Raw genomic sequence first — 23,936 nt, 5'->3', positions numbered from 1 at the left:
AAGCGAGGACAGAGCATTGATGTTGTACCTTATCATCAGGTAGAAACGGGACACAGTGCGTGGAAAGACTGAGGCTACAGTAAGCTTGAGGATACTCTTACAATATATAGTTGAAGCTATTTTGCAACGCGGTTAAAGCATAACTATAGACTTACGAATGTGCCGGTTGACTTTTAGATACACTCAGCACTTGTAAAACCGGTAAATTGACCGGGCGTAAGAGCTCCTCAAGGCTACGGGTAAGGGTACTCGCTTTTTAGTACTTGGCCGGCCATATCGGCGCAGAACTCTCATTTCGAAGGCAAACCTAAGAGGCTAAAAGCGAGGCGCAGAAGTAAGAAGGAAGGACGAAGGGTGTTTCTCATCCCAAACAAGGAAACCATATTCCGCATCGACGCAAAAAATATATACAACCGACCAGCTTATCTTTGCGACATTTTCAAGAGCCACGCCCAAAACAGCTGGCAGCACTGGTTCCGGCTGCGTGGTCCAACACTCCGTACTCGTTCGTTCTTCTTCCATTTACTCAGTGTTCTGTGCTTTGACGTCCCCCTTCTTCAATCCCGGGTCCGTGAGAATGCCCTCAGCTTCCAATCGCCTCCGCGCCTCCTCGAGGGCCCATGTCTGTATACTGCTCGCTCGTCAGCATCCACTCTACGTCGAACAACCCTGTCTGCTGTTCTCTTCAAGCCTCTAGCACCATCAGTCCTCCATCTCCTCCCTTCAACATCCCTGCTTCAACTCCCTCCACACCCCCTACGAACAAGTCTCTCAATCCCCAATCTCCAATCCCTAACCCCGCCCTCACCCCCACCCCCGGCTCCAGAAACCGCAAGAACCTACCTCGTATCCGGCTTATAAGCATACGCAACAACCCCCAGCCCCAAGCTCCCAAAAAACCCCCACACCCAGATCGTCTCCCAGCCCTCCTTCTCCGGCTTCGTTCCGGGGGGCACGCCCCACAGCCAGCCGGTCGGGGGATCGTAGTGGTCACCGTGGCTGGCGGAGCGGAGGGCTTGCGATGTTGACAGAGCCCGTGATTGCGGTGCTGTGCGGGCGGCGAGGAAGGTGGTGCGCGAGGTGGTTATTGCGCGGAGGGTGCGGAGGGTGGCCATTGTTGGGTGAGGCGGTATGGTTTGGGGGAGGTGGAGAGGGTGTTGCTGGGAGAAGTGGCCGTTTTGGTGCGTGGAGGGACGGGAGCGGTTGGGCGCGCGGTGGTGGTGATGTTGGATGATGGTGGTGCCAAGAAACGGGAGGCGGGCACACGGACCGACGGCTGAGAGACAAGCGTTTCAGATGTCGACGTGAGGTTGTGCCCGGGTCAATGGCAGTCCAACGTGGAGAAATGGTCGGTCAGAAGGGTTGGTGTTGTCAGTTCATCGGCAAAGACACGTTTGCACTAAGATTCGGTAATTGAGATGGAAGGTCCATGCCATTCGTAGCTGCCGTCGCTGTGCGCTGCCATTCCCTCTATGTATATCTGCGTTCCAGCGCTCACCACTCATCCAGCTAACAATCATCAGGCGTAATAAGACAACACCCTTCAGTGCATCTTCCCACACGTAAAGCGACTGCGGCCCTTGACATACTGACTAGCAATGATCCCCAAACGCCAAGGCCCCCAGTACAGGTAGACCCATTATGCTCGCTGAAAACGACACACTATCTTCCACCCGAGTCTCGAGACTGATTTCGTGAACACTGTATGTACAATCGTGGGTAGCCTATCTCCGACCAGACGAGCGTCGCGTATCTCGTGTTCTCCTATCAGAGCTTTCGCTGCCTGCAGTCTCTGTCAGCAAATGACCCTTCGATTTCCAATACGCAGTTGTTACTCACTTGAACTTGTGTAATCGCTGCTGTAGGTATACTCGCTGTAAGTGCCCGCACTACTCTTCTCATCGTGTCGTCTATCGTACTTCCTCTTCAAACCCAATGCCACCGCGAGGCCGCCTAAACCAGCCGCAATGGCGCCTAAGTTGCCGAATCCGCTACTCTTCTTCTTCGGGGGCGGCCTCTCAACGCGGCCTGGGCGGTCACCGTACCATCTTCGACCTCCGGCCCCTGATGCGCCGCCGGCGTGGTGATGGTGCTCTTCGATGTATACCTCCTCTTCTCGTCGTCCTTTCTTCTTCCCTCCGCCAAAGAGGCCTCCTAAGGCACCGAGTGCACTACGGGCGCAGAGGGCGAGGCACAGGAGAGTGAGCAAGAGAATGCCTGCGATGACGCCGATGACGATGCCAGCAATGGCACCGCCACTGAGACTGGTAGACGCCTGCGCACTCGTCGTGCTAATTGTCGCATTGGCGCCCGTCGCAATAGGCGTCTCGAAGGGAACAGTCGTAGTTGGCGAGACGGTCGCTGTGACAACGATCAGCGTCGAGGACGTGGGTCGAACCGGGGCCGAATAGACGGGCGTGATGAACACACCACCTCCTGAGCTGCCAGCCCCGCTAGCCGCGCATTGTCCCTCCCTTAAGCAATATTGTCCCCCGGCGCAGCAGATGGTTCCACAAGGGGTCTCGTTGAGGTAGTACTTGCAGGCCGGGGCCTGCGCCGGCGCGGTCGTGGTTGGAGCGGCAGCGACGACCCCACCGACGATGTAGGTACTGTAGACTTCTGTCCGAGTGACGAGGCCGGTTTGGACAAACGTGCTGGTGTAGTATTGCCAGTAACCGCCGGCTGCTGTCACCGCGTTGCTGCCGCACTGCGCTTGCTGGTTCGCGTCTGTGTAGCAGTATTGGTCGGCGGCGCAGCACAGGTGGCCTGAATAGCCACACGGGTTCGCGCAGTTCTGGCGTGCGGCGAGCGTGCTGTTTTGGAGCTGTATGACATCTTCCGTGTCGGCGCTGCGAGGGTATGGCTTTGCAAACGCTTTCCGTGATGCGATGAGGAGGGTGGTGTAGAGAAGTGTCGAGGGCGCAAGAAGGAAGCGCATCATGGGCGAGGCCCGAATTGGCCGTGGAATGTGTTCGGTCGAGGCTGGCGAGCTTCGTGGTGTTGAAGAATGTGGATGTCGTTCGCAAGAAGTCGGTGTGTGAGCTTCGGCGGGGAACTCTGGGCGATGCTCTCCGTCTGTACTACTCTGCCTTATCCGCTGGAATGCGACGCAGCAACGGCGAGAAAAGAGCGCAAAAGTCAGTGAACGAACGATAAATAGGATCGCGAGTGTGTGCGGGTAGAATAGCGAGGGAAGTGGAATTTCTGAGATGGGGTGGGTGGTTTATCGCAGTCGACGTCGCTTTCCCAGCCTCTCGCCCAACCACCTTGCAGAGTAGCCTCGGCGAGCTAGTTCCCTCACGACACACCACTCCACGCGTTGAGAAATGGGATTGGTAGGAGTTTTAATGACGACAGGAAACTGGTCTTTGGTTTTCGAAGGTTGTGTTCTGCAATTGAGCCGTTTCTGGATTTTCTTGCAGACTTGAAACTGGGGAGACTATTTACTCTAAGTTATTGCTGATCTGTGCTGGCCCATAGCGACCGGTTACATATCGATACCTGCTGAGAAGCCCGTGGCCTTTCAGCCTCACGGCTTCTTACAGCATCGTGCAATGACAGTCTTCGTTGCTCATCCTACAATCTTCTCCTCCAAAGCCATCTCTGGCTTGAAGCAACTGGCGGATGACAGACACGATGCAGCAACCTCGAGGCGGCATCTGTCACGAGCATCGATCCCTGTAGATGCTGCATGCTCGTGAGCCGGTTTCTGGGCGGCCACACCAGCTTCATGCATGACATCGAGCGGATCCCCGCTTCACTAGATTTACTGTCCCTTCTGCCAAGACTGCTGCAAATACATGTAACCCTCCGAATCTTTTTGTTAAGAGGAGCTTACTTGAACGTTGACAATCATCTGAGCATTCCACAACGCCTCTTGATAATGTATCAAGGGCCATCCGAAACGTCGTTGCCGCATCTTTGCTCCAGCTTGTTCAATACCAAACTCGCGATCAAACTGGGCTCTTGATCGTGTCAACTATAGAGCAGCTGGCCAACTACACGTAGTGGAAAGCAAATAATGTGTTCAACAGGTTAGCTCTTGCACACGTTGATCACCAAAGGTCGCTTTGACCCATAGATCGTGCTTGAGGCCTATCCGCCTCCAGGGCTACAAGTAGCTTTCCATGCGGCAACCGACTCTTCGGATCACCCTTGGTCTGCGCGGTCTGCATGAAGTGTCCCAGTCCGTGGCTGTTCTACCTTCATTCGCATAGTTATATTATATAATCAGCAGTCAATTTGAGTTTTCATCTCGTGCATCGGAATAGATCATGTCACTCTCTACTTGCCGTCGCCCAGGAGGGTGAGACGAGAAAAACATCGTTTCATATCTCAGCCAAGCCCAAACAGGATAGAGACGAGCGGGAGGAGTGGCGTTTCAAGATGATCCGCTATCTACGCCTGACAAGATGGGGACTCCGCACCAGAAGGGAGCACTCTACGGTCCGAAGTGTTACCAAAATTGTCCAACCCAGATACATTTGGACAGTCCCATCGTTCAGGAGACGACGAGCGGGAATCAGGAACTGGATCAAGGAAGCCATCTGAGCGCCTCGCCTTCAACCGCTCCGCCCCATTGTCAAGTTCCTCCTGGGTATCCATTTGGGACCCGATGCGCCGGGCAAGGATGTCCTGCGCTGCTTGTGGGCATATAGAGCATTGAACGGCAATCTGGATTGGGACACCGTTCCCACTGGGTCACTGCCACGCACCCGCACGTGTACCTCACAAGCCATACGAGGCACATCTTGGGAAAGTCGAAGTCCACCTCGATTTTGGCTTTCGGTGTTTTGGCTGTTGAGGTCGTGTTTGGTGGCAGTCACAAGAGGGGGTACTTCGAGAATGCTATGGATAAGCCGGATGAGAAAACTGCGCAGCTAGGGCTGCTTTTGTATCCTTTCCTAGGCGCGTTGTCCGGCGACGCGGCCACTGCCACCGCTGTTCGGTTGGCAATGCATGGGTTCATCACCACAACTCAACGCATGGTCTTCTAGCCGTTTCCACTGAGTTTTGCTGTCTCGATGCTTCCCTTAATCTTCAGCTCTCGATCGTGTTGTCAACTCAGGCTGATACATACTGGACAACACATCATGCCCCTTGGAAGTTGTTAGAGGGCACGACCGCTCTCGTTGTTCAAGGAACATGTGGAGTCTACTGATAGTATGCATGAACATCGCGGAGCCCGCTGTCCAGCAGCGTCCCCATTAACATTGGCCAATCAATCCCAAAAGAGCAATGCCAGGTCATACCCTTGCCAACCAACAGCACGACAGTCTCTCGTCGACATCCTGCTACCGGTCTTTGCCGCACACTGTGGGCTATACACCATGACGAGCGAACCTGGCCTTCTCCGCCTCGTTGAGTCTCTTCACTTCGTCCAGGCAAGAAAGACAAACTCGGTCCACAGTCTTCCAGCTTTCAACGACCGTACTGCAATAACCGCCGAGTTTGAGGTATCTCTTGACGCAACGCTGCGTCGGGTCGCAGTCGGCATGACCACAAGAGAACTTTGCCCAGTCTTGGTGGCACATGTTCCCGATAGGTAGAGCAAGGCGTGTCTAGCGAAGGGTCTGATTCGGGAAGAGATCGAGCTCCTGACGTTAAGGAAGCTTGGAAGTAATCGTAGGTGACGGTTCGATCGGTTTCGTAGAATGTTCTGAACTGAAAAATACAGAGGAGGCAGTTGGGGATGAACAGCAGGCATAAGTAGTTGTCTTTCTTCGAATCGTTCATCGACTCACTTAGCGCCTGCGCCTGCTCATGCAACTGGTGGCCACGTATTCTCGGGGTCGATTATCGTCACCTACCGTTCATTGTCTTGTGGAAAACAATGCGCAGTCTGACGGCGCATGTCACCAGAGGACAGCATCTGTGTTTGAGTTTTTCTATTCATCGCGGCGAAGCCTTGGCAGCTCGGGTCAACGAGGCGTCATCACAAGTTTGCTCTGTCTTGCCCATACGTGTATATCAAGTTGGTCATGAAGAGTCAGAGGGATCACCAAGCATACGCATCGATCATGACGTGCCAGTACGTATTGTTGTCCATGACGAGGCATTCACGACGGGGCGGGTCCATGAAATGTCCAAAGGCTCATAAACTTGGCAAGAGGTTTCCGACGCTGTGATCCTCGATGATATCGCTCGTGGTCACGTTGTAGCTTGTCAAGGGGGCTACAGATGGCACTGCGACTAGCGCGGGCAACGTAACTCATCCATAGTCATTTGGAGTTGACGGCAGTATATACCACGCCCTGTTGGCTTCAGAGTATGTTCGACTGATGAATCTGACCTCGGTCACTCCCATACAGTCGCCGCATCCCCCTCAGCACTCCATGCTTGGCCTGCATCTAATCCGTCTCCATCCTCCCCTCCCCCTCCTCCTTCCCCTCCTCCTCAACCGTCCTCCTCACCCCCTCCAAGAAAACCTCAACAGCCCTATCCCCACCCACCGGCACCGCCCCCCCTTTGAGCAAGCCCCCGTTCTCAACCCTCAACCTCAACGCCTCCCCAATACTAGGCAGTCCCCCCTCCCTCAGCGCCATCGTCAAGCTAGCCAGACTCTGCGTCATCTGCGGGCTCCGGAGTACTCTCCTCAAGATATCCCGTTTCTGCGGAAGCGACAAGGCTTCGATGGCTGCTGAAGCGGTCTCGGAGTTTGGATCCACGGTCGAGGCGTCGTCGGCTTCTTGGGCCAGGAGGAGGATTGTCGGCGGAAGGTGCGAGAGGAGGGAATCGATGAGGGAGGAGGGTGCGGAGTCGATTATCGGGATTGTGGTGCTGGGGGGCAGGAGGTCGGGGAGGGTGGCGAAGGGGGGGTCTTGTTGTTGCTGTGCGCGGGATTGCGTGGATGTGTTGCCGGATTGGAGGGAGTTGAGGAAGTTTTGGACGAGGGTTGTTGCGTCGGTTGGTGCCGAGCCGGATGCACTGGTGAGAAGGCGTTAGCAGTGCTCTTGGAACCAGTACGTCCGATCTGTGTATAGGCAAAAAGCAGGTGATGCAGCCGGTTCGGCCATTCTCAATTGTTTTGGAGTACAACTGCGCCTCATGGTTCTTCCCAATAAAACCCCAGCCCAACAAACGGATGTTATCGAGTGGGACAAGGTAGGTTCTTCCACGCCAAGACCCTCTATCCCACCTCATGACACGCCGTGGACGCCTTCAATGCTCGCGCAGGATGCGAAAGCAGAGAGAAGACCTACGCTCGTCCCCCATCCGCTCCACCCTCCCTCGCCTCCTCTCCCTCTTCCCGGACATCCCCACCCGTAGCATCCGCTCCAGCCCCACCGCTCCCCTCACCCCCCGGAACCACGTCCTCCATCGGCTCATCACCATCGCCATCCGGCCTCGATCCTCCCGCCCCACCACCCGCATTCTGCACGTCCCTCAGCTCATCCTGCACATCAATCTCCTCGCCCGCAAGCAGCATATCGACAACCTGACCGATCTTCAGATCCCTTGCGCTGAACCAGTTCGCGTCGCCGGTCGGGTGCTGGCTCTTGCTCTGCAGCCAGAAGAGGTGTCGCTGGCTGGACGAGTTGAACTTGAGCACGAAGATGCGGCCGTTGGTCGGCGAGCGCACATCGTCGGAGGAGGAGGGCTGCTCGGCGCCCGTGTAGGGGATGAAGGAGCCGTCGGTCGGGATCATGAGGAGGTCGAGGGTTGGGGAGGAGGCGGGAGCGGAGCGTGGCCGCCAGCAGAAGTGGATGAGTTCTTCTGGCGAGGGGTTAGCTCGGGATGGGAGACAGAGTGGAGCACAATGGTACCATCACCGGTAAAGAGGTAGATGTAGCCGGGGTCGGGCAGGCATTTTATCTTGGGGGGCTTGCTGGTTGTCTAGTATAACGTGAGTGTCTAGGCGGCCAGAATGAGATGCATGTACGCACGTCGATGTCGCATCTGCCGGCTTTGAAGGTGAGAATGGGCGATATTGACATTTTTGATCTTGTGTCCGGTGTGCAGCAGACGTGGGCGAAGACGAGCTGGCAGAATGATTACTGTTGTGGTTATTCGTGTTGTTGAAGCTCTTGGTGGTTGATGAGGCTCGAGAAACGTGAAGCTCTCTAGAGCTGACGCGCGAAACGCCAAGGCGCTAGAACCCGATTGGACCACAAGCGAGCACACTTCGAACATCGTCAATTGCAATTTGGGAGACGCAACACCGCGACGACGACGACGACGACAGCGACAATTAATCCCCCCACAACCGCCAGATTCCCTCACCAACCCTCGACATGTCGGACGCAAAGGCCCAGAAGTACTACCCGGCAGACGAAGACAAGGTACGACATCTCTGAGCTTGCTTGTACACTGGAGCGACACCGGGATGCGAGCTCTTCGCAGCAGACGCTGTTGCTGGGGGAGTCTACTGGGACAAGCAGTAGCTGCAACTCTGCAGACTGTCTTCGGCGAAGAGCAGTTGTTCAGACAGTCGCGGCAGAAGCGGCGGACATGAACACTGTGGTTTATAAACACAGTCGAAGGCGCACAGCGAAACATGGGAGCTTGAAGCTGACATCTGTGTGCGCAACAGGCCAAGAAGACCGTCCGGAAGACCATCAGGCCAGCGAAGCTTCGGGCAAGCCTGCAGCCAGGCACCGTCCTGATGTGAGTCGGCCCACCGCGCAACGCAACGCAACCCAAGCCGGGATGCTAATCGTTCACCGCAGACTGCTCGCCGGGCGCTTCCGCGGCAAGCGTGTCGTCCTTCTCAAGCAACTGCCCCAGGGCGTGCTCCTCGTCACAGGCCCGTACAAGGTCAACGGTGTTCCGCTCCGGAGAGTCAACGCCCGATATGTCATCGCGACCAGCACCAAGGTGGACCTAGACGGCATCGACGACAGCGTGGTAGAGAAGGTTGGCGGCGAGGGCTGTAGGTGTTCCACAATCAGTTACGCAACGAGCCCTCTGGCTGACCGAGTGCCCAGACTTCGCACGGGAGAAGAAGAGCAAGAAGCAGGGCGAGGAGCAGTTCTTCAAACAGGGTGAGAAGCCCGAGTCGAAGAAGGTCAGCAGCAACCGCGCCGAGGACCAGCGATCGGTCGACAAGGCCCTCCTGGCCAACCTCAAGAAGGAGCCCTTCCTCCTCAGCTACCTCGGATCGACCTTCAGCCTAAGGAAAGGCGACAGGCCACACGAGATGGTCTTCTAGATGCAGACGGGCAATACGGCGACGGACGGTGCGGACGGTGCGGATGGATGATGGGAGTTGTTATTGGCTATCGGCTCACTGCAACCTCATGAGCAGTGCGATTTCATCGGGGTGCGGACATGTCTAGGAATGGCTTCCTCTACCCTCTTGCAAGATTCTGTAACAAGCAGCTAAATCACAACCCCTTGCGAGCATGACTGATGCGACAGTCTATCGGCGAAGTGTAGCGTCAAGAACATCAATCTCACAAAACAGCCCATTAGCGTCGAGGTTCACAAGATTGACTATCGGTTGACCACTGTACAGCTCCTCTTCCACAAACTTTTGAATCAACCACCGCAATCATTAGCCCCTTGGCCAATCGAAGCCACCCATGTATCCAAACCCTAGCAACAGATCCAAAATGCCGATAGAAACAGACAAGGGGTATACAAGGAAAAATCACCCAAGAACATCCAGCCAGCCTTACGTCTTCGACGGCTCCTTTCAAACGGATCGCCGATATCGAACACTCACTCCACCCCATCCTACTCGTCAAACACTCAATTCCACTCCATCCTAGCTACTCCCTCACCGCCTCCGACCCAGCCCTCCTCCCCCTCCCCTCAACAACCTCCATCCACTCCCCCCACTCCCTCCCCACCTCCTCAAGCACCCGTCCCATAACGGCCGCACTAGCCATAAGCCCATGGCCCTCGCCCTCCAGCACCCTGACCTCACACCTCGGCATCGTCCTGCCCAGCCACTTGACGTTCTCGAGCGGCACGCGCGTGTCTCGGCTTCCGTGGTGCACCACCACCGCGCGCGTGATGTCCACGTACCGGAACCCGATCGGCCGGTGTCGCTCGAGGCACACGACGAGGTCGTGCGCCGGGTTTGCCGAGTGCGTGGCGAGGGCCCAGATTGAGAGGGTGAGGCGGGCGTCGTAGAGGCGGCGGCGGGCGGCTAGCTCGCTATCGGAAAGGATGGTGGTGGTGGTGGTGCCGGAGGAGGGTTGGTTGGGGAGGCTGGAGCCAGTTGGAATCTCGCGGTCCATTTGGAGCATGGAATCACGGTTTGAGGCTTCAGCGGCGGGTTTCTGAGTGGTGGTGGTGGTGGAAGTAGCACTGCTGAACGAAGGCGCAGACGCAGATTCGAAGAGCCCACGCCCGAGCATGAGGCTTCTGCGGCGCTTGTTGGCTGGCTGGCCGGCGAGGACTGCGGTGGAGCTATTGCTGCGGGAGATGCCGGCGCTGGTCCCGCTCATGAATGCTGAGTTTGCGACTTTGAGGAAGGAGGTTGGCAGCGCGCGTAGGAAGCGCTGCGACTTGGGCAGCTGGCCCGCCGGCGGTGCGTCTGGTCGCAGGCCGATGGATGACATCTGGCTTGGCGGTATCCAGGGCGCGAGGAGGTGCACTCGGCCGCGGATATGCTGTGGCATGCGGAGCGCGGTTGCGAGGGCGTAGATGGCGCCGGCGGAGTGGGCGAGTAGAGAGAACTTGGTGATGCCGAGGGAGTTGCAAATGATTTGGATGTCGTCTTCGCGGCGTGGTTAGCGAAACGTATAGCCGCGTCGGAAGGGAATGGACTCACCAGGCCAGCTCAACGGCGTCCCAGACGGATCACTTTCACTCTCTCCGACTCCAGGCCTATCGGGTGTGATGAGACGCAGTTTCAGAGACGCGGCGAGCTCGTCATAGAACGCCATCACATATCTTGTCAGCCCCATGCCGACACAGCAGATGACGGCAAAGCCTTGCGGGTCTCCAACCTCAGAAAAGGAGATGATGCGGCCAGTCTGAGGATGTCGAACTTTTCGTGAGAGGCGCGGAGCCCGGAGGAAGAGCTTGACATCTTCGTCAATTGAGTCTGCGCTTGATGGGCGTTCCTCTAAGGTGGGCTCATTCAGCATTTTGAGGGCATGGGTATCGGAGGCACGCCAGATATTGAATTTCTGATCTGCCAGTAACGGAAGATCAGGATGCGACCATCGCTTCTGCTTTGAATTAGCACGTGAAGGTTTGTCTTCTGATGGAACCGTCTGCGCAGCTTGCTGCAGAGAAGATTCAGGAGAATTAGGCGGGACGAGGGCCGCTGGCGATAGAGTGTCACTCGACAGTCGGGTCACAGTACTGTCGGGAAATGGGTAGGCTGTTCTGCCGTTCGAAGGATCCCTAGCCGCTCCTTCCCTTGCTGCTGGCTCGCCTCCGAAGACGGTAGGTGTTGGCTTGGATGATATCCTTTGGCTTGTTGCGCCCTTGCTATAAGCTCCGCTGCTTAGACTGGCGTGAAAGCGTCCCAGCATCTGCGTAGGATCGTTGCACTCAAGGGCAAGCTCTGCGAGATGATTTCTCGCGTTCTCGCGTGTTTGATCAACGTCACGCGTGGCTGTGATTCCATCTGTGCGGTCAAATCCGTCTATTCGCATCTGACGAGGCCGTTTGGAAAATACGGGGCTCGGCGGGGTGATCCCAAGGGTTCTATGAGCTTTTGCGGCCGGATTGGGTGGTGCGGGGCGTATGTCTGACAGGCTCGAGTTGCTGGATCCTTGGCAGAGTACTGATTCTGAGGAAGGTGCAACACGGTGCCTCTTCACTGGTCCTTCCACATCAATATCGGATGTTCCTCCTGCAGCGGTCTTTCTGAGATCTTGTTGTGTTCTCAATTCCATGATACGTCTGGTGGTCGCATCTTCGCTCCCGTTATATCTGGGTATAGACGGTGCCTCAGCGGCTTCGTCTTCCTCGATTACAGACGTCCTCTGCAACGAAGATTGCCCGCTCGACCGCCTCCTACGATGTTTCCGGGGCGTAGGGCTTTCGGCATGCCGAAGAGACGAGCCGCGCTCTGGGACCACTGAGCTGTCTATGACCGGACTTTCGGTTTCGCCGTTAAGCAAAGGCCGCTTCCCTTTCCGCTTAGCGCTGCCTTCGGGTGTTCCTCCTATTCGAAGATGCGAGGGTCTCGCTACTACAGGCTCTTCAAAGATGGGGCTTTCTGCAAGGAACAATCTCCTATCATGGAAAGGCTGCGCGCTCAAACTCGGAGTTGAAGACCGTTCGGGAGTAGCGGACCTGGCGCGGGTATTCTTCGCTGCTACAGTGGGTCGTCTCCATTCAGTCTCCCTGCTCCTCATCCGCCCTCTTGAGCTCATGTGTGCAAGGCTCCTGTGACCTGGCGCGCTTCGCTTGCTCTCAACAGACGATCTAGGGAGGCTTGAGTTCGATGCCCGCGGAGGTACATTTTCAGGGCTCATCGTGCGAATGGTGCCAAAGTCATCTCGATCTCTCGAAGAGTGTAACGACAAAGAGCTCACTGAAGCCGACCTCAGGTAGTTCTTCAAAGAGCTGTCCCTCTCGCGTTTTGTAGCTTTCGGCGCAGTCAGAGACGAGAACCCAGACGGAGGTTTCGATGTTCGAATAACCGGTGGCTCAGCTGCGTCGTCGTGTTCCAGTATGATCTCGCTCTCACGTCTGGATCTCTGACTGCCATATGTCACCCCGAAACTACCTCTTTCGCTATCCGTATCGAATACAGTGCTGCCAAACCCAGTTCGAATTGGAGGCGGAGTCGCTGGCTGCGATATAGTCCCATCTAACCCCTGGGCAGGGAGACTTTCGAAGTGATTGTGTGCGGTGAGGGAGATTGTTGTGAGGGAGTTTATGAGCGAGGAGATGACCTCAGGCGAGGCGGGCTGCAGGCGCACATGGTTCTGAGACCTTTTCCTTGGGCGCGGGCCTGGTTCTGGAGTTACGGGGCGTCGGTGCTCGTGTCGAGGGCGGGGGGAGCCAGAGTGATGCTGGGTAGATAGGCGTGGTATCGGCGGCTCGAGTTCAGCCAAGCTGGCGGCTGAGGGCATCGTGATGGGTTTGCGCGTCGCCCAAGTCTGAAGCCAGAAGACAGGTTTCTTGAGACTCTCGCGAGACAGCTACCGTAGCTCCACCTCACATCTTCGCCATATCCCTGAGCGGGCGAGGATGTCTGCAGTTTGGGGTGGATAGACGGCGGAGAGAGGGTTCGATTGGCATTGAGGCAGGGCTATGTTAGCAGCCGTTTGTCACTTTGGAGACAGGCGCATGGCCTTGTTTCGCTTTTGCGGCACTGGCGGATTCGCAGGGAGAAATAGCTAGGTAACGTTATCCATACCTACTTAAGTTACCTGTGCAAGGGACAAGCCCCCTTCATGTGCATTCGGCCTCCGCGCAGGATGATCGACGCTAGACGGTTTAGCGGGACGGTAGGTAGAGGCTGTGGCGGCGTGCGCTTCTGGGTCCCCGTGGTCCTTGGTCCCCTCGATTCAGCTGTCAAGACCACGACACGCACCAGAATCAAATTGCAACATCACACCATACAACCAACCACCGTCTGCCATCAATCAGACTCGGGTTGTATTACACTGTGTACCTGCCGACGACACGGCGGGAAAGGGTTGCTCTGCTGGCATAGCAGTATGAAGCAAAAGGATTCCACAGCCTTACGTCCAGGGAGTTGAGCTCCCCGATTGAACCCAACATCGACTGACAGTGCCGGACTGCTCATCAGGGCTGACGGCCCCTCTCCCCCAGACGCCTGTGGTTCAATGGGAAATGAATGTTTTCCTCCACGTTGAGGAAACGCTGGAAAGCATTCCTGAATGGCTGGGACCCCTCACAGGCGTGAGAGTCGCATTCACGCTGTCGCATCTCAGCCCTGTCGCAGATCCCCCAGAGGAACGTCATCGCAAATAAACCTGGAAGCCCGTCAACACGAGGCAGACAACGTGGTCGCAATCGGTAGAGACCCCAACAACGTGCGGATACATCCTCCAAAACAGCAAACTTCGAGTCGCATAGAACTGAGATCGCCATGTCCTCCCTCCTGTCCCTCATCAGCCTCCCAGCGCTATCCTTCCTCGCCCTCCCCACTTTCTCGTCATGGAGCACCTCTCTCAACCTCGCCTTCTTCAGCATGACCTGGTTCGTGCTCGTGGTTTCCAACGACCAATTCTACGTCGAAGTGCTTGGGAGTCTCTTCATTCGCGCAATCTTCTACATACTCCCGTCCCTACTCTTCCTCGCGCTCGATTGCGCCGTACCCTCGCTAGCGACCAATATCAAGACGCAAGGCGAGATCGCGCTACCCGTGCGCAACGACAAGGACAAGCGCAAAGTGCTGGAGGTGGTGGGATGGAGTACCTTCAATGTCTGCCTCGGCGTCGCGCTCCAAGCTGCCATCGAGCTGCTGTATACCGAAGTCTTCCAGATGCGCAGCGCGCTCAAAGTTCCCAAGACGCTGCCGATGCCCTTCTCGATCCTGTTTGACTTGGGGACCGCTCTCGCGTTCCGTGGCGTACGTATGCTTGGCGCTCTCCGCCTTCCAACTCTTCCCACCTTGTAGCTGAGTTTGGGCCCGAACACAGATCTCAACCTACTACATCAACCGCCACCTTCTACACTCCCCCTCCGGCGGCCGCGCCGCAGACTGGCACAAGTCCTGGCACCACTCCATCCGCGCGCCCTACGCCTTCGTCGCAAACTACGACCATCCCGTCCCCTGGATCCTGAGCCGCTGGCTGCCCCTCCACGCACCAGCCCTCTTCTTCCCGGGCCGCACGCACATCCTCTCCTTCCACCTCGCGCTCGCGCTCGTCTCGCTCGAGGAGTGCTTCGCCTACTCAGGCTACTCGACCCTGCCGTCGATTCTGCTGGCAGGCATGGCGAGACGCGCGGATAACCACCTGCTGTCGGCCGGGAAGGGAAACTTCGGGCCTTGGGGCGTCCTGGATTGGGTGCATGGTACTACCGTTGGCAAAGATGTTGTAGACGATGTGAGGAAGGAGTGCGATGAGCATGATGTACAGCGGAGGGCGTCGGGTTTGGGGGACGCTGCCGGCGGGATGCTGGAGGATGTAAGGGGTCGGTTGGGTGGGAACGGGAATGGCAATGGGAAGGGGAAGGAGAAGGGGAAGAAAAAGGTGAGAGTAGAGGGTGACGAGTGATGGACGCTCAGCATTGACGCAGAAGCGGGATCGGAATTGACGTTGACCGAAGGACAAATCTGAGTTTGGCGGAGATGTACGGTGTGCCTGTTTGGACGATATGATGTCTGCTTGGATCCAAGATACCCTTTATCGTTTAGTTGGTGCTTGGTTGTTTCGTTGGAAGTTTAGGTACTCGTAGCAACATGTCCTCCTGAAGCTATTACGACTGCGTTGATTTAACTCAAAGCTTACTTGGTACCCTCGATTCTTTGCAACATCAGTGTCCGTGAGTGAACGAGTCAGAAGTCCCCCTGCTCTCACAGCCGTATCATTATGGGAAAGGGCTATGAAGTTCCGCTATTCTATCTGGACTTCTTGTTAATATTGACGAAAAATGGAATAAGGGAAGGTATCAAAATACGCGGCCACCACAGCCCACCAAAAAAGCCGTCCAAGGGTAGCCATGTGTTCTTGCTTCTGCCGCTAACACGTCCATCAAGGCGTCACGTGATATGCAACGCCGATCCTGAAGACGGACAGCTGCCGCTCAGCTGATGGATGAGCCAACCTCCAGGTATTGCTGTCGCCATAGACTTCGATGTTAGTGGTAAACCCGTCGACCGCTTGAATTCTTCAACTGCTTCAAGGACCGCTTGTACCTCTAGTGAAGGCGGATTGAAACCGACAAGATGAACAATTACTGGGTGCAACCTCAAGACCCACACATGACGAATTCTCAACGGCTATCCAAACCCTTATCGCCGTGGCCGCAGCGAGCTAGCGATGCTCCACCGCCTCTGCCGCCGGCCGGCTAGGCCTCTTAGGCCTTTCGCTCCGCACATGGCCTTCAACTTTGCCTGTTTGTTCATGTCAAGCAGGGTACGCTGGCATTGGCGTCCACTCCCTTCATGGACTCCCCCTCCTCCTCGACTTCTTCCTTTGCAGACGACAGAGTTTCGTCTATTTCCAGCCAGCAGCCCCTCATGAGACACAGTATGCGCAACAGCGAGGAGCTCAGGCCGACTGCAGCGAAAATTGACGATTTTGACGCATATGATAATGGCAACGCCGATACGGAGGCCACGCCGCGCTCTAAGAGCTTGACCGATGCACTCGAAACAGAGGGATTGAGCCTGTATGAGAAGAAGTGCGTCCTTATCAACCGCGAGATTGATAGCATGGGCATGGGCAAGTATCAGTGGTATGCGTGGGGCCTCTGCGGGTTTGGATATATGCTTGATCTGCTGTGGGCGCAAGCATTTGGGCTGGTATTGAGTCCGTTGCAGCAGGAGTTGGGATTTGGACGTAAGAACCTCTTCAGCTCTGTCAAATTCGCTAAGAGGGAGTGGATGGTGTCCGATTTGCTGGACTTGCATTGGATTCATGCACCACTTGAGCGGTGTTACCACCTACACAAGACATCCCATAGTCACGTTGTCATCATCTTGTTTTGCTCTCGAGTACTCCTTCGGCCACGAATCAGCAATTATGAGTCGGAAATGCTGACCTTGCCCAGCTGGCGAATCAGGCAACATCTCCACAGCTTTCTCCGCCGGTTTGACAGCAGGTACAGGAACACCTCCAGCCCACTCGATAGCCGGGCGCTGACTTTGATGTAGGGGCCTTCGTGTGGGGACTTTTGGTCGACATCATCGGTTGGTCCTCTGGCCTGACTGTTGTTCCCATGATGTGATAGGAAAAGCTAATGATGTTAACCAGGTCGGCAGTGGGCGTTCAACCTGACAGTGCTCGTCAGCTCCGTATTTGGACTCTGTCTCGGTGCAGCCAACTCGTACATCACCTTCCTCGTGCTCACGGCCTTTGTCGGATTCGGTGTTGGCGGGAATATTCCTATTGATACTACCATCACTCTGGAATTTATTCCTCAGGTGAGGCCTTCCGAATCATTTGTAACATGGGATTTTCTTCGCCCTTATTGTTGCTTTACGGAGCGCTGCATGAACAAGGAGCATTCACTTCTCAAAGCTCGTGGCTTCCTGAACTGCTTGAGACTTTGAAGCCTCAGTTTGCCCACCCTATCATTCCGTGTGCCAGTAGAATTCTCGTCGCTATCTAGCTTAGATGGGGAAGGGGCTAATGCGATACAGGACAAGCGCTTCTTACTCGCGCTCCTGTCGATCTTTCAACCCATCGGTGTCATTGTGTGCAGCGCTATCGCCTATGGATTCATTCCAAACTACATCTGCGAACCCGACTTTACCAGCGCTGACCGCCTCCCATCTTGCCGTATTGGCTCATTTTACGGGATCACCGAGCCTGGCCAACCATGCTGTCGAAAGCAGGACAACATGGGCTGGCGTTACCTCATGTACACGCTCGGAGGCGTTACTCTGCTAGTGTTCTTCCTCCGCTTCGTAGTATTCACGATGTACGAGTCGCCTAAGTTCCTTGTCTACCGCGGCAAGGATGCAAAAGCCGCAGACGTGCTCCAGAAGATCTCGAAGGTCAACAAGAGAGTATGTAGTGTGACGTTGGAGAGCTTCGAGGCGCTGGAACGTGATCATAACTCCATGCATAGCGCGAGATCCCGTGGTGGCGCTGTGCTCGGCAGCGGTGCGATGCAACAGAAGGCTACCATGGGGGAGAAATTGAGACTAGAACTGAGTCGATACGGAATGCTCTTCGCAGGTTGGCAGATGACCCGTCTGACGATCCTGACGTGGCTCACCTATATTTGCGACTTTTGGGGTTTTACTGTAGCAGGTAAGCTGTTTCTTCAAAAACGGTCATTCGTGCCCAGCTTCCGCAGCGTACTGATTGTTTCGAGGTTTCTATCTCCCGCAAATCCTGCAACTCAAGAATGCGGCCATCAGCCTCTCCCTCCGCTACACATACCGCAGCTACATGTACATCTACGCCCCAGGCATAGCCGGTGTCCTTCTCGGCTCGCTGATGTACGGTGTCCCCCGCATCGGCCGCAAATGGACTATGGTCATCTCCTCCGGCTTAATGGGCGCGTCGATCTTCATCTTCAGTACGGTGAACAACCAAGCTTCCAATGTCGGTCTGACCATTATGGAGTACTTCTTCCAGAGCATGTTCAATGCCGTACTTTACGGCTGGACGCCGGAAGCCTTCCCAGCGCCGATCAGAGGGACTGCATGTGGGGTGGCCAGCTTTTGGGGGAGGCTTTTTGGAATTGTGAGTCCGCTGATTGCTCAGCATCTTTATGCGAGAACTGCGGAGGGGGGAACCGGGGATATCAATGCCGTGCTGTATCTGGCTGGCGGTGTCACTTTGGGTTGTGTGGTCACGACTGCATTGTTGCCGAGCAAGATGGTGGGAAGCCAGAGTATGTGAGCCCGTTAGATGCTGCCGTAACGGAATGTCCGCTCGACACGAGAATCTAGTTAGATCGGTATATAGAGTGCTCTGGAGCTGTGACGAAGCTGCGAAGATGTTCAAGGCTGAGCACCTTTATTGTAAATACCAGATGTGAAACAACTATGAGAAGCTCCGTTACGACTCGATTACAGGATCAGCACATTATTGAAACAAACGGTGAGGAAGCGAAACTCGTATGGCAGCCTAGGCGGGGTGGAAAGGACCTGCCTATTCGAGCCAAACGCCTGGGCAGCCTCCTACACATGACTCACGATCCAACCTGTGCTTTAACTTGATCGCGTCGACCTTCGGACAGATATACACTGTGAATAGCTACTCAACTCGCAATTGTTTTACGCAGTAGCACGGCTGCGAGTTGTCTGGCTGTCGGTCCGTCCTTTCGCTAAGAGACAATGCATCCAAGATTGCTGCATTTACTACTCCCGCTCGCGGTTACGGCGCGCGACGTTGTTTTCCCGCCAGTATCAGGCGTACAGAGTCCGTTTGTCACCAGTGGCGACGATGCAATAGCGGAGTTTCCGGAGCCAAATGCTTATGCTGGGCTGACGACGTTTGCGAACTCCCCCTTTGTGAAATGCTTGGCCGACGGAGAGGTTGAGAAATTTGACATTGCCTTTCTCGGTGCACCATTTGATACGGTATGTTTAAGGCCAATGATTCATATCAGCGCGGACCCTAGTGTGCATAAAGGGATGTTATGCTCTAGCCGAAATGAATTTCAAATACCCCTCAGCGTTTTCCTCTACGCTCGATATGAGAGATAAGAGCAAGGGCATATACTGCTTCATATCCAAGACGCTCTACCCGGGCGACAGCCCTCGAAGCGTGGAGTTGCAGGCCAGAACAAATCTGTAGCTGACATGGCTGTACAGGGTGTCACAGCTCGACCAGGAGCCCGCTTTGGGCCAACCGGCATCAGGCAAGGCTCCAGAAGGATCTCTGCGGGCGAAGCATGGAGCGTGTATACCGGTATGACCAACATCCACGAAGATGCAGCATCGGCTGCATTAGACGCCTCTTTCCGCATGAACAATCAAGGGCAATCTTAGAGAGCCCGACCTCGCGTCACTCCAGATCCGGGAACCGTGAAGGAAACTCTCGGCATCCTATGAGATTTGAAGCGGCTACTGCGTCCCGAATCAGTCCCGTCAACCCTGCAACTGTCTTCCACTCCGACTCCGGCATTCAGCCTTTGTGCAGCCGAAGCGGCATGCGGCGACCCTCCCGCTTACGCTCCCGTTGCCGCGAAGTCGTCTGTACGGGTAGTAGCGTTTCGGATCTAGGGCTAACAGCCAACTGCATTCTACAGGGAAGAATCAATACCTCGACTGGGCCAAGCTAGTAGATTGCGGCGATGCCCCTCTGACGTTTCTGGTGCAGTACTGCATGAATGACTCAATGAGATATAGGCTGATTGCGTCTAGGATAATACCGCTGCCCTGCGGCAGCTAGATAAGGCTCATAAGGTGAGCCAACAGTCTTTGTGTGACTCTCGGCTTCAACGCGTCAAGTATTTTAGGGGAGCGTTCAATGAGCGGGTTGGCTCAGCGGCCAATGCTGATGGACGCCTCACAGGTTATATCAGGGCGTAGAACCAATTCAAGCACATATACTACGCCAAGAATCATCACCCTGGGTGGAGATCACACCACTACGCTGTCGGCGCTGAGATCCACGCATGAGCGATGGGGTCAAGTGAGCGTCATCCACTTTGATTCTCATATTGGTAGGGAAAGAGAACCCTCTGTACTCATGCGTAAGCTGACAACCGGGTGAAAAGACACATGGGATCCTAAAGTGCTCGGTAAGTAAGCAGTTGGTATCGTGAGGCATCAGGGTGTTGCTAAATTTACTTTAGGCGGCGGTATATCTCATTATGCGTAAGCATGTCATTCTCGAGCCACAAAAAAGCTGGATATCCGCATGAGCAACTAGCGCTAATAAGGCGTAATCCGTAGTGGCGTGAACCACGGCACGTTTCTGCACATTGCGCATGAAGAAGGGTTGATCAGCAATTCCTCCATACACGCCGGTATCAGAGCACCGCTTGTCCGGCCCAAAGGTGATTTGCGCAACGATGTCAGATGCGGCTTCGAGATTGTGCGGGCGAGAGACATCGACCGCATCGGTACGAGTGGTGTCATTGAAAAGATCAAGGACAGGGTCGACGGACAACGCGTCTATATCAGCGTCGATATAGACGTATTGGACCCAGCCTTCGCGCCCGGTGAGTGCATTTCATTTGCACGGTCCGGTTTGATTGAGTGCGCGGCATTTGGAGCACAGCCGTAGGCACCTCGAGTCTTCCTTGATTGGTCCACACGAACCGCCTCGAAACTTGATGCCGGTCCAAATGATGTCCGAGGGGCCGATATCGCCCCCAGGTCTTCGCCAAGCGTTGTTGACTCGTTACAAACTTCTGACGGGGTGCGTAAACTAGGTACGGGAACTGCGGAGGTCGGGGGCTGGAGCACCCGAGAGCTTCTCACAATCCTCGACGGGCTCAACGGTTTGGAAGTAATTGGTGCTGACGTTGGTACGTATGCTGTGTTTTGGTTTCCACTGACCAATGTCCTCATCGAATGCACTCATGCTTACCGATTTACCCTCGCAGTTGAAGTTGCGCCGATCTACGACAACAGGGGAGAAACAACGGTCCTTGCAGCTGCGGAGGTGGTCAACTCGCTTGTGACGCTAATGGTCGATCGACCTGTTAAGACCTGAAAGAAGAGAGATGTGTCGCGTCGATGCCTAATCGGCAGGTATATCAACCTCCGCCGTCTTGGGTGCTCAGAGGGTACCGAAGTTGGATTCCATCGGCTTGCTGTACATACGCGATCGAGAAACAAGAACGAAGACGGCCAGGTCCTAGGATGCAAAATGTATATTACGGAGTATCGCATTGTAGATGCGTAAATTATCAGACCAAAGTCTGCTCACGATTCCCCATGAGCCCGTTCGACTCGTGGGGGCGTCCCCAACACTGGTGAACAGACGTGAAATCTCACAAAGTGATATCAGAAGCCCTCACTTGCTGCATCCAGCATGAGTACGCGCCAAGTTTGCTGTGCAACACCAGCATCGCATGTGCATTGCAGCAGAGTCGTGCCAACGGTCCGCCTCGCGACCCGAAGCGTACCCGAAAGAAAGTAAACCGAATGCGGCATCGCGCCCGATGAGGCTCCAACGTCCCGAGGCCAACCCTGGTGATTCAATATCAGCTATCTTAACGGCTGCTTCCTTATCTCAATAGATCTCAAAACGAGCAAGCATGGCAGACGGTAGCGGAAGCCAATCGAAGAAGTTCGAGCCGAAGACGCCTGTCCAGCTCGACCCGCCCAAGAACGACCCGATCAGCCCGGAATATCTCTCAAAATGCGATGGTAAGACTTGATGACTTCAATCGCTACTATGCTCTTCTGTGTCATGCGCCAACCGTCTCTTACGTCAGGCACGAATGTGGACTATCCGACATATGTGGCAATGAAGGTGATAATCCGAGACTCGATAACAGTCTATGCGAGACTGAAATCCGAGTCCTAGGGTACAATATTCGACGTCAGCGGAAACAAGGCGTATACTCCAGGAGCAGGCTATCATGGTACGCGATTCCAGCCAATTTTCGTTGTAGTCGGCCTGGCATCATTCTCCGTTGTGCGCGTTGGGTAACTCGATACTGAGAGAACTAGTGTTTGCCGGTAAAGACGCATCCCGCGCGCTGGCGAAGTCGTCTCTGAAGCCAGAGGATTGCAGACCTGAGTGGGAAGACCTTCCGGATAGTGAGAAGAAGGTGCTGGATGACTGGTTCACCTTTTTCAGCAAGCGGTACAACATCGTCGGCGTTGTTCAGGGCGCTGCAAATTTATAGCATTGGGCATGAGAAGACTTAGAAGTTGCCGGTAGCGGTGAGAAGAGGTCGTGTAGGAAGTGTTTGTGTAAACGCGGCGGTACGAAAGCTAGACGAACTGGAGTCATGGCCATTTAATATCTGCGTGCATTTGGAGCCGGGTGTGTGTGTTGGGCATTGCTTGGTCGATTGAGTTGCGTACTGCCACAAGCAAAGGGACATGGAAGTACAAATGCTCGATCCTGAAAACTCGAGCAGTTCCAGCAGCTTGTACGGCTTTAGTCACGTGTCAGAGGGTTTCAATTGAACTACAGTGTAAACTTCCAATGGGATCGCAGACAGCCGTGTAATGCCGAACGCCAGTAGAATCGTCAAACACCAGAAGCTGCCTACCTAATTACTGGCTTGATGTAAATCCCACAGCAAGTCCCAATCATTAACAGTTACCCACTGAGTAGAATTACCCGACAACACATGCCCAACCAATCGTGATGGAAGCATCCACGGCAACGCGCAGTGGAACACTGGAACATGATGCCGGTAATACAAGAGCGGCCGCCACAAGATCGCCACCACCGACCAAAGCATCCACGTGAGCCAGCCACAGCAACATAGTCCAAGAGTTCCTCCAAGCCAATGCCAAACAATCTCCGCGCCGTATGTAAGTCTTGGAAGAACCTCTTATCCCCAAAGTGGCTCAAGCTTGAAACGTTCAGTCTTAGGAAGTCTACCGGCGGTAGCCAGTAACGTGGACTGCAGCTCCCCGAGCTAGCATGACTTCGCAAGCCGGGCAGTAGTCGTCGGAGTTCCATTCCCGCACCACCCTCCATGCGCCATGGCATTCATGAAGAGGATCGTTTCGCGCGAAGTGGCAGTACTTGATCAGGCGGCGGACGGTGTGTGCGCAGCTATAGTGGATGTTTTCGTAATGGCACATTGCGATGTGTCTATTGCGCTGTCAGTCGGCGGCTTGGTGGAAATGTGGCATCTTTGTAGCGCCTTTGAATCAGCGTACCTGCAAATCTGGGCGTTAAGGAGGATCTTTGATGGACTCGGGGAGGCTGAGCGGTAACTTGTGAGCAAGCGATATGATGACGCGAGAACAGATGGTCTCCGCGGTTCTCGTGATTTATCTGTTGATGTCGTAGAGAGATGTCGCGATAGTTCCGCGGGCTGAGTGGTATTACGAGGAGAACTAGCCTCGCCTGATTACTCCATATCCGCTTTATCGCATCGTCAAATCAGTACGCGTGGTGCCCACATCAGTGGCCGGTGAAGTAGTATGTAGCCCTAGACCCTTAACATGATTGAATGCAATGGGAATGGAGCTTGTTCTTGCGACTCATCACAATGAACAAGGATCGGTGGCTGTTGCAGGGAAGCGGAGCCGCAGCAAAAGCAATGATGGGGAGGAAACGAACAGAGTAATCAGCAGATAAAGCGAACTCATCGTGGGCGAACAGCAGTCGCCGGCCTATGACACATGAGCGATTGGCAATGGATAGAGTTGATGACTGTGGGAGCTTGCAAAGGGTGATGTCAAAGTGCAAGAAGTGGGAACGGCTTTCTGTCGAGTCATCCTGTGCACCACGAGCTCAGCCATAGGAACAACCGGCTTTGATCGCACAAGAAGT

The 23,936-nt window shown here is 55.0% G+C and overlaps 9 protein-coding genes across 9 annotated transcripts; 5 read left to right on the top strand and 4 right to left on the bottom strand.

Annotated features, from left to right (window-relative positions):
* Positions 1–522: 522 nt before the first annotated feature.
* W97_00343 (uncharacterized protein) lies at positions 523–1,115 on the bottom strand (the record flags this gene model as incomplete). Its single annotated transcript, XM_007778259.1, has 2 exons — positions 523–631; positions 844–1,115. 2 exons carry the CDS (start codon positions 1,113–1,115, stop codon positions 523–525), a joined length of 381 nt encoding a protein of 126 aa, XP_007776449.1.
* A 716-nt stretch (positions 1,116–1,831) lies between these two features.
* On the bottom strand, positions 1,832–2,938 carry W97_00342 (uncharacterized protein; the record flags this gene model as incomplete). The annotated part of the gene is made up of 1 exon (XM_007778258.1): positions 1,832–2,938. The coding sequence occupies one exon, from the start codon at positions 2,936–2,938 to the stop codon at positions 1,832–1,834; it is 1,107 nt and encodes a 368-aa protein (XP_007776448.1).
* A 3,412-nt stretch (positions 2,939–6,350) lies between these two features.
* On the bottom strand, positions 6,351–7,937 carry W97_00341 (uncharacterized protein; the record flags this gene model as incomplete). The annotated part of the gene is made up of 4 exons (XM_007778257.1): positions 6,351–6,927; positions 7,203–7,716; positions 7,767–7,836; positions 7,887–7,937. The coding sequence occupies 4 exons, from the start codon at positions 7,935–7,937 to the stop codon at positions 6,351–6,353; spliced, it is 1,212 nt and encodes a 403-aa protein (XP_007776447.1).
* A 297-nt stretch (positions 7,938–8,234) lies between these two features.
* On the top strand, positions 8,235–9,151 carry W97_00340 (large subunit ribosomal protein L6e; the record flags this gene model as incomplete). The annotated part of the gene is made up of 4 exons (XM_007778256.1): positions 8,235–8,282; positions 8,534–8,607; positions 8,670–8,872; positions 8,928–9,151. 4 exons carry the CDS (start codon positions 8,235–8,237, stop codon positions 9,149–9,151), a joined length of 549 nt encoding a protein of 182 aa, XP_007776446.1.
* A 562-nt stretch (positions 9,152–9,713) lies between these two features.
* W97_00339 (uncharacterized protein) lies at positions 9,714–11,042 on the bottom strand (the record flags this gene model as incomplete). Its single annotated transcript, XM_007778255.1, has 2 exons — positions 9,714–10,669; positions 10,724–11,042. The coding sequence occupies 2 exons, from the start codon at positions 11,040–11,042 to the stop codon at positions 9,714–9,716; spliced, it is 1,275 nt and encodes a 424-aa protein (XP_007776445.1).
* Positions 11,043–13,975: 2,933 nt separating this feature from the next.
* Positions 13,976–15,107, top strand: W97_00338 (uncharacterized protein; the record flags this gene model as incomplete). Its single annotated transcript, XM_007778254.1, has 2 exons — positions 13,976–14,458; positions 14,529–15,107. The coding sequence occupies 2 exons, from the start codon at positions 13,976–13,978 to the stop codon at positions 15,105–15,107; spliced, it is 1,062 nt and encodes a 353-aa protein (XP_007776444.1).
* An 890-nt stretch (positions 15,108–15,997) lies between these two features.
* Positions 15,998–18,410, top strand: W97_00337 (uncharacterized protein; the record flags this gene model as incomplete). The annotated part of the gene is made up of 6 exons (XM_007778253.1): positions 15,998–16,394; positions 16,606–16,656; positions 16,709–16,744; positions 16,809–16,978; positions 17,198–17,813; positions 17,878–18,410. The coding sequence occupies 6 exons, from the start codon at positions 15,998–16,000 to the stop codon at positions 18,408–18,410; spliced, it is 1,803 nt and encodes a 600-aa protein (XP_007776443.1).
* Positions 18,411–18,847: 437 nt separating this feature from the next.
* W97_00336 (agmatinase) lies at positions 18,848–21,179 on the top strand (the record flags this gene model as incomplete). The annotated part of the gene is made up of 10 exons (XM_007778252.1): positions 18,848–19,093; positions 19,328–19,424; positions 19,765–19,829; positions 19,880–19,921; positions 20,031–20,181; positions 20,236–20,259; positions 20,314–20,335; positions 20,414–20,682; positions 20,896–20,991; positions 21,070–21,179. The coding sequence occupies 10 exons, from the start codon at positions 18,848–18,850 to the stop codon at positions 21,177–21,179; spliced, it is 1,122 nt and encodes a 373-aa protein (XP_007776442.1).
* A 547-nt stretch (positions 21,180–21,726) lies between these two features.
* W97_00335 (uncharacterized protein) lies at positions 21,727–22,323 on the top strand (the record flags this gene model as incomplete). The annotated part of the gene is made up of 4 exons (XM_007778251.1): positions 21,727–21,838; positions 21,907–21,944; positions 21,999–22,056; positions 22,145–22,323. 4 exons carry the CDS (start codon positions 21,727–21,729, stop codon positions 22,321–22,323), a joined length of 387 nt encoding a protein of 128 aa, XP_007776441.1.
* Between the last annotated feature and the right edge of the window lie 1,613 nt (positions 22,324–23,936).

The sequence above is a fragment of the Coniosporium apollinis genome (assembly GCF_000281105.1).
Source record: "Coniosporium apollinis CBS 100218 chromosome Unknown supercont1.1, whole genome shotgun sequence".
NCBI lineage: Eukaryota > Fungi > Ascomycota > Dothideomycetes > Coniosporium > Coniosporium apollinis.
The sequence above is the reverse complement of the archived record's forward strand: the minus strand, read 5'-3'. Positions and strand labels throughout refer to the sequence as shown.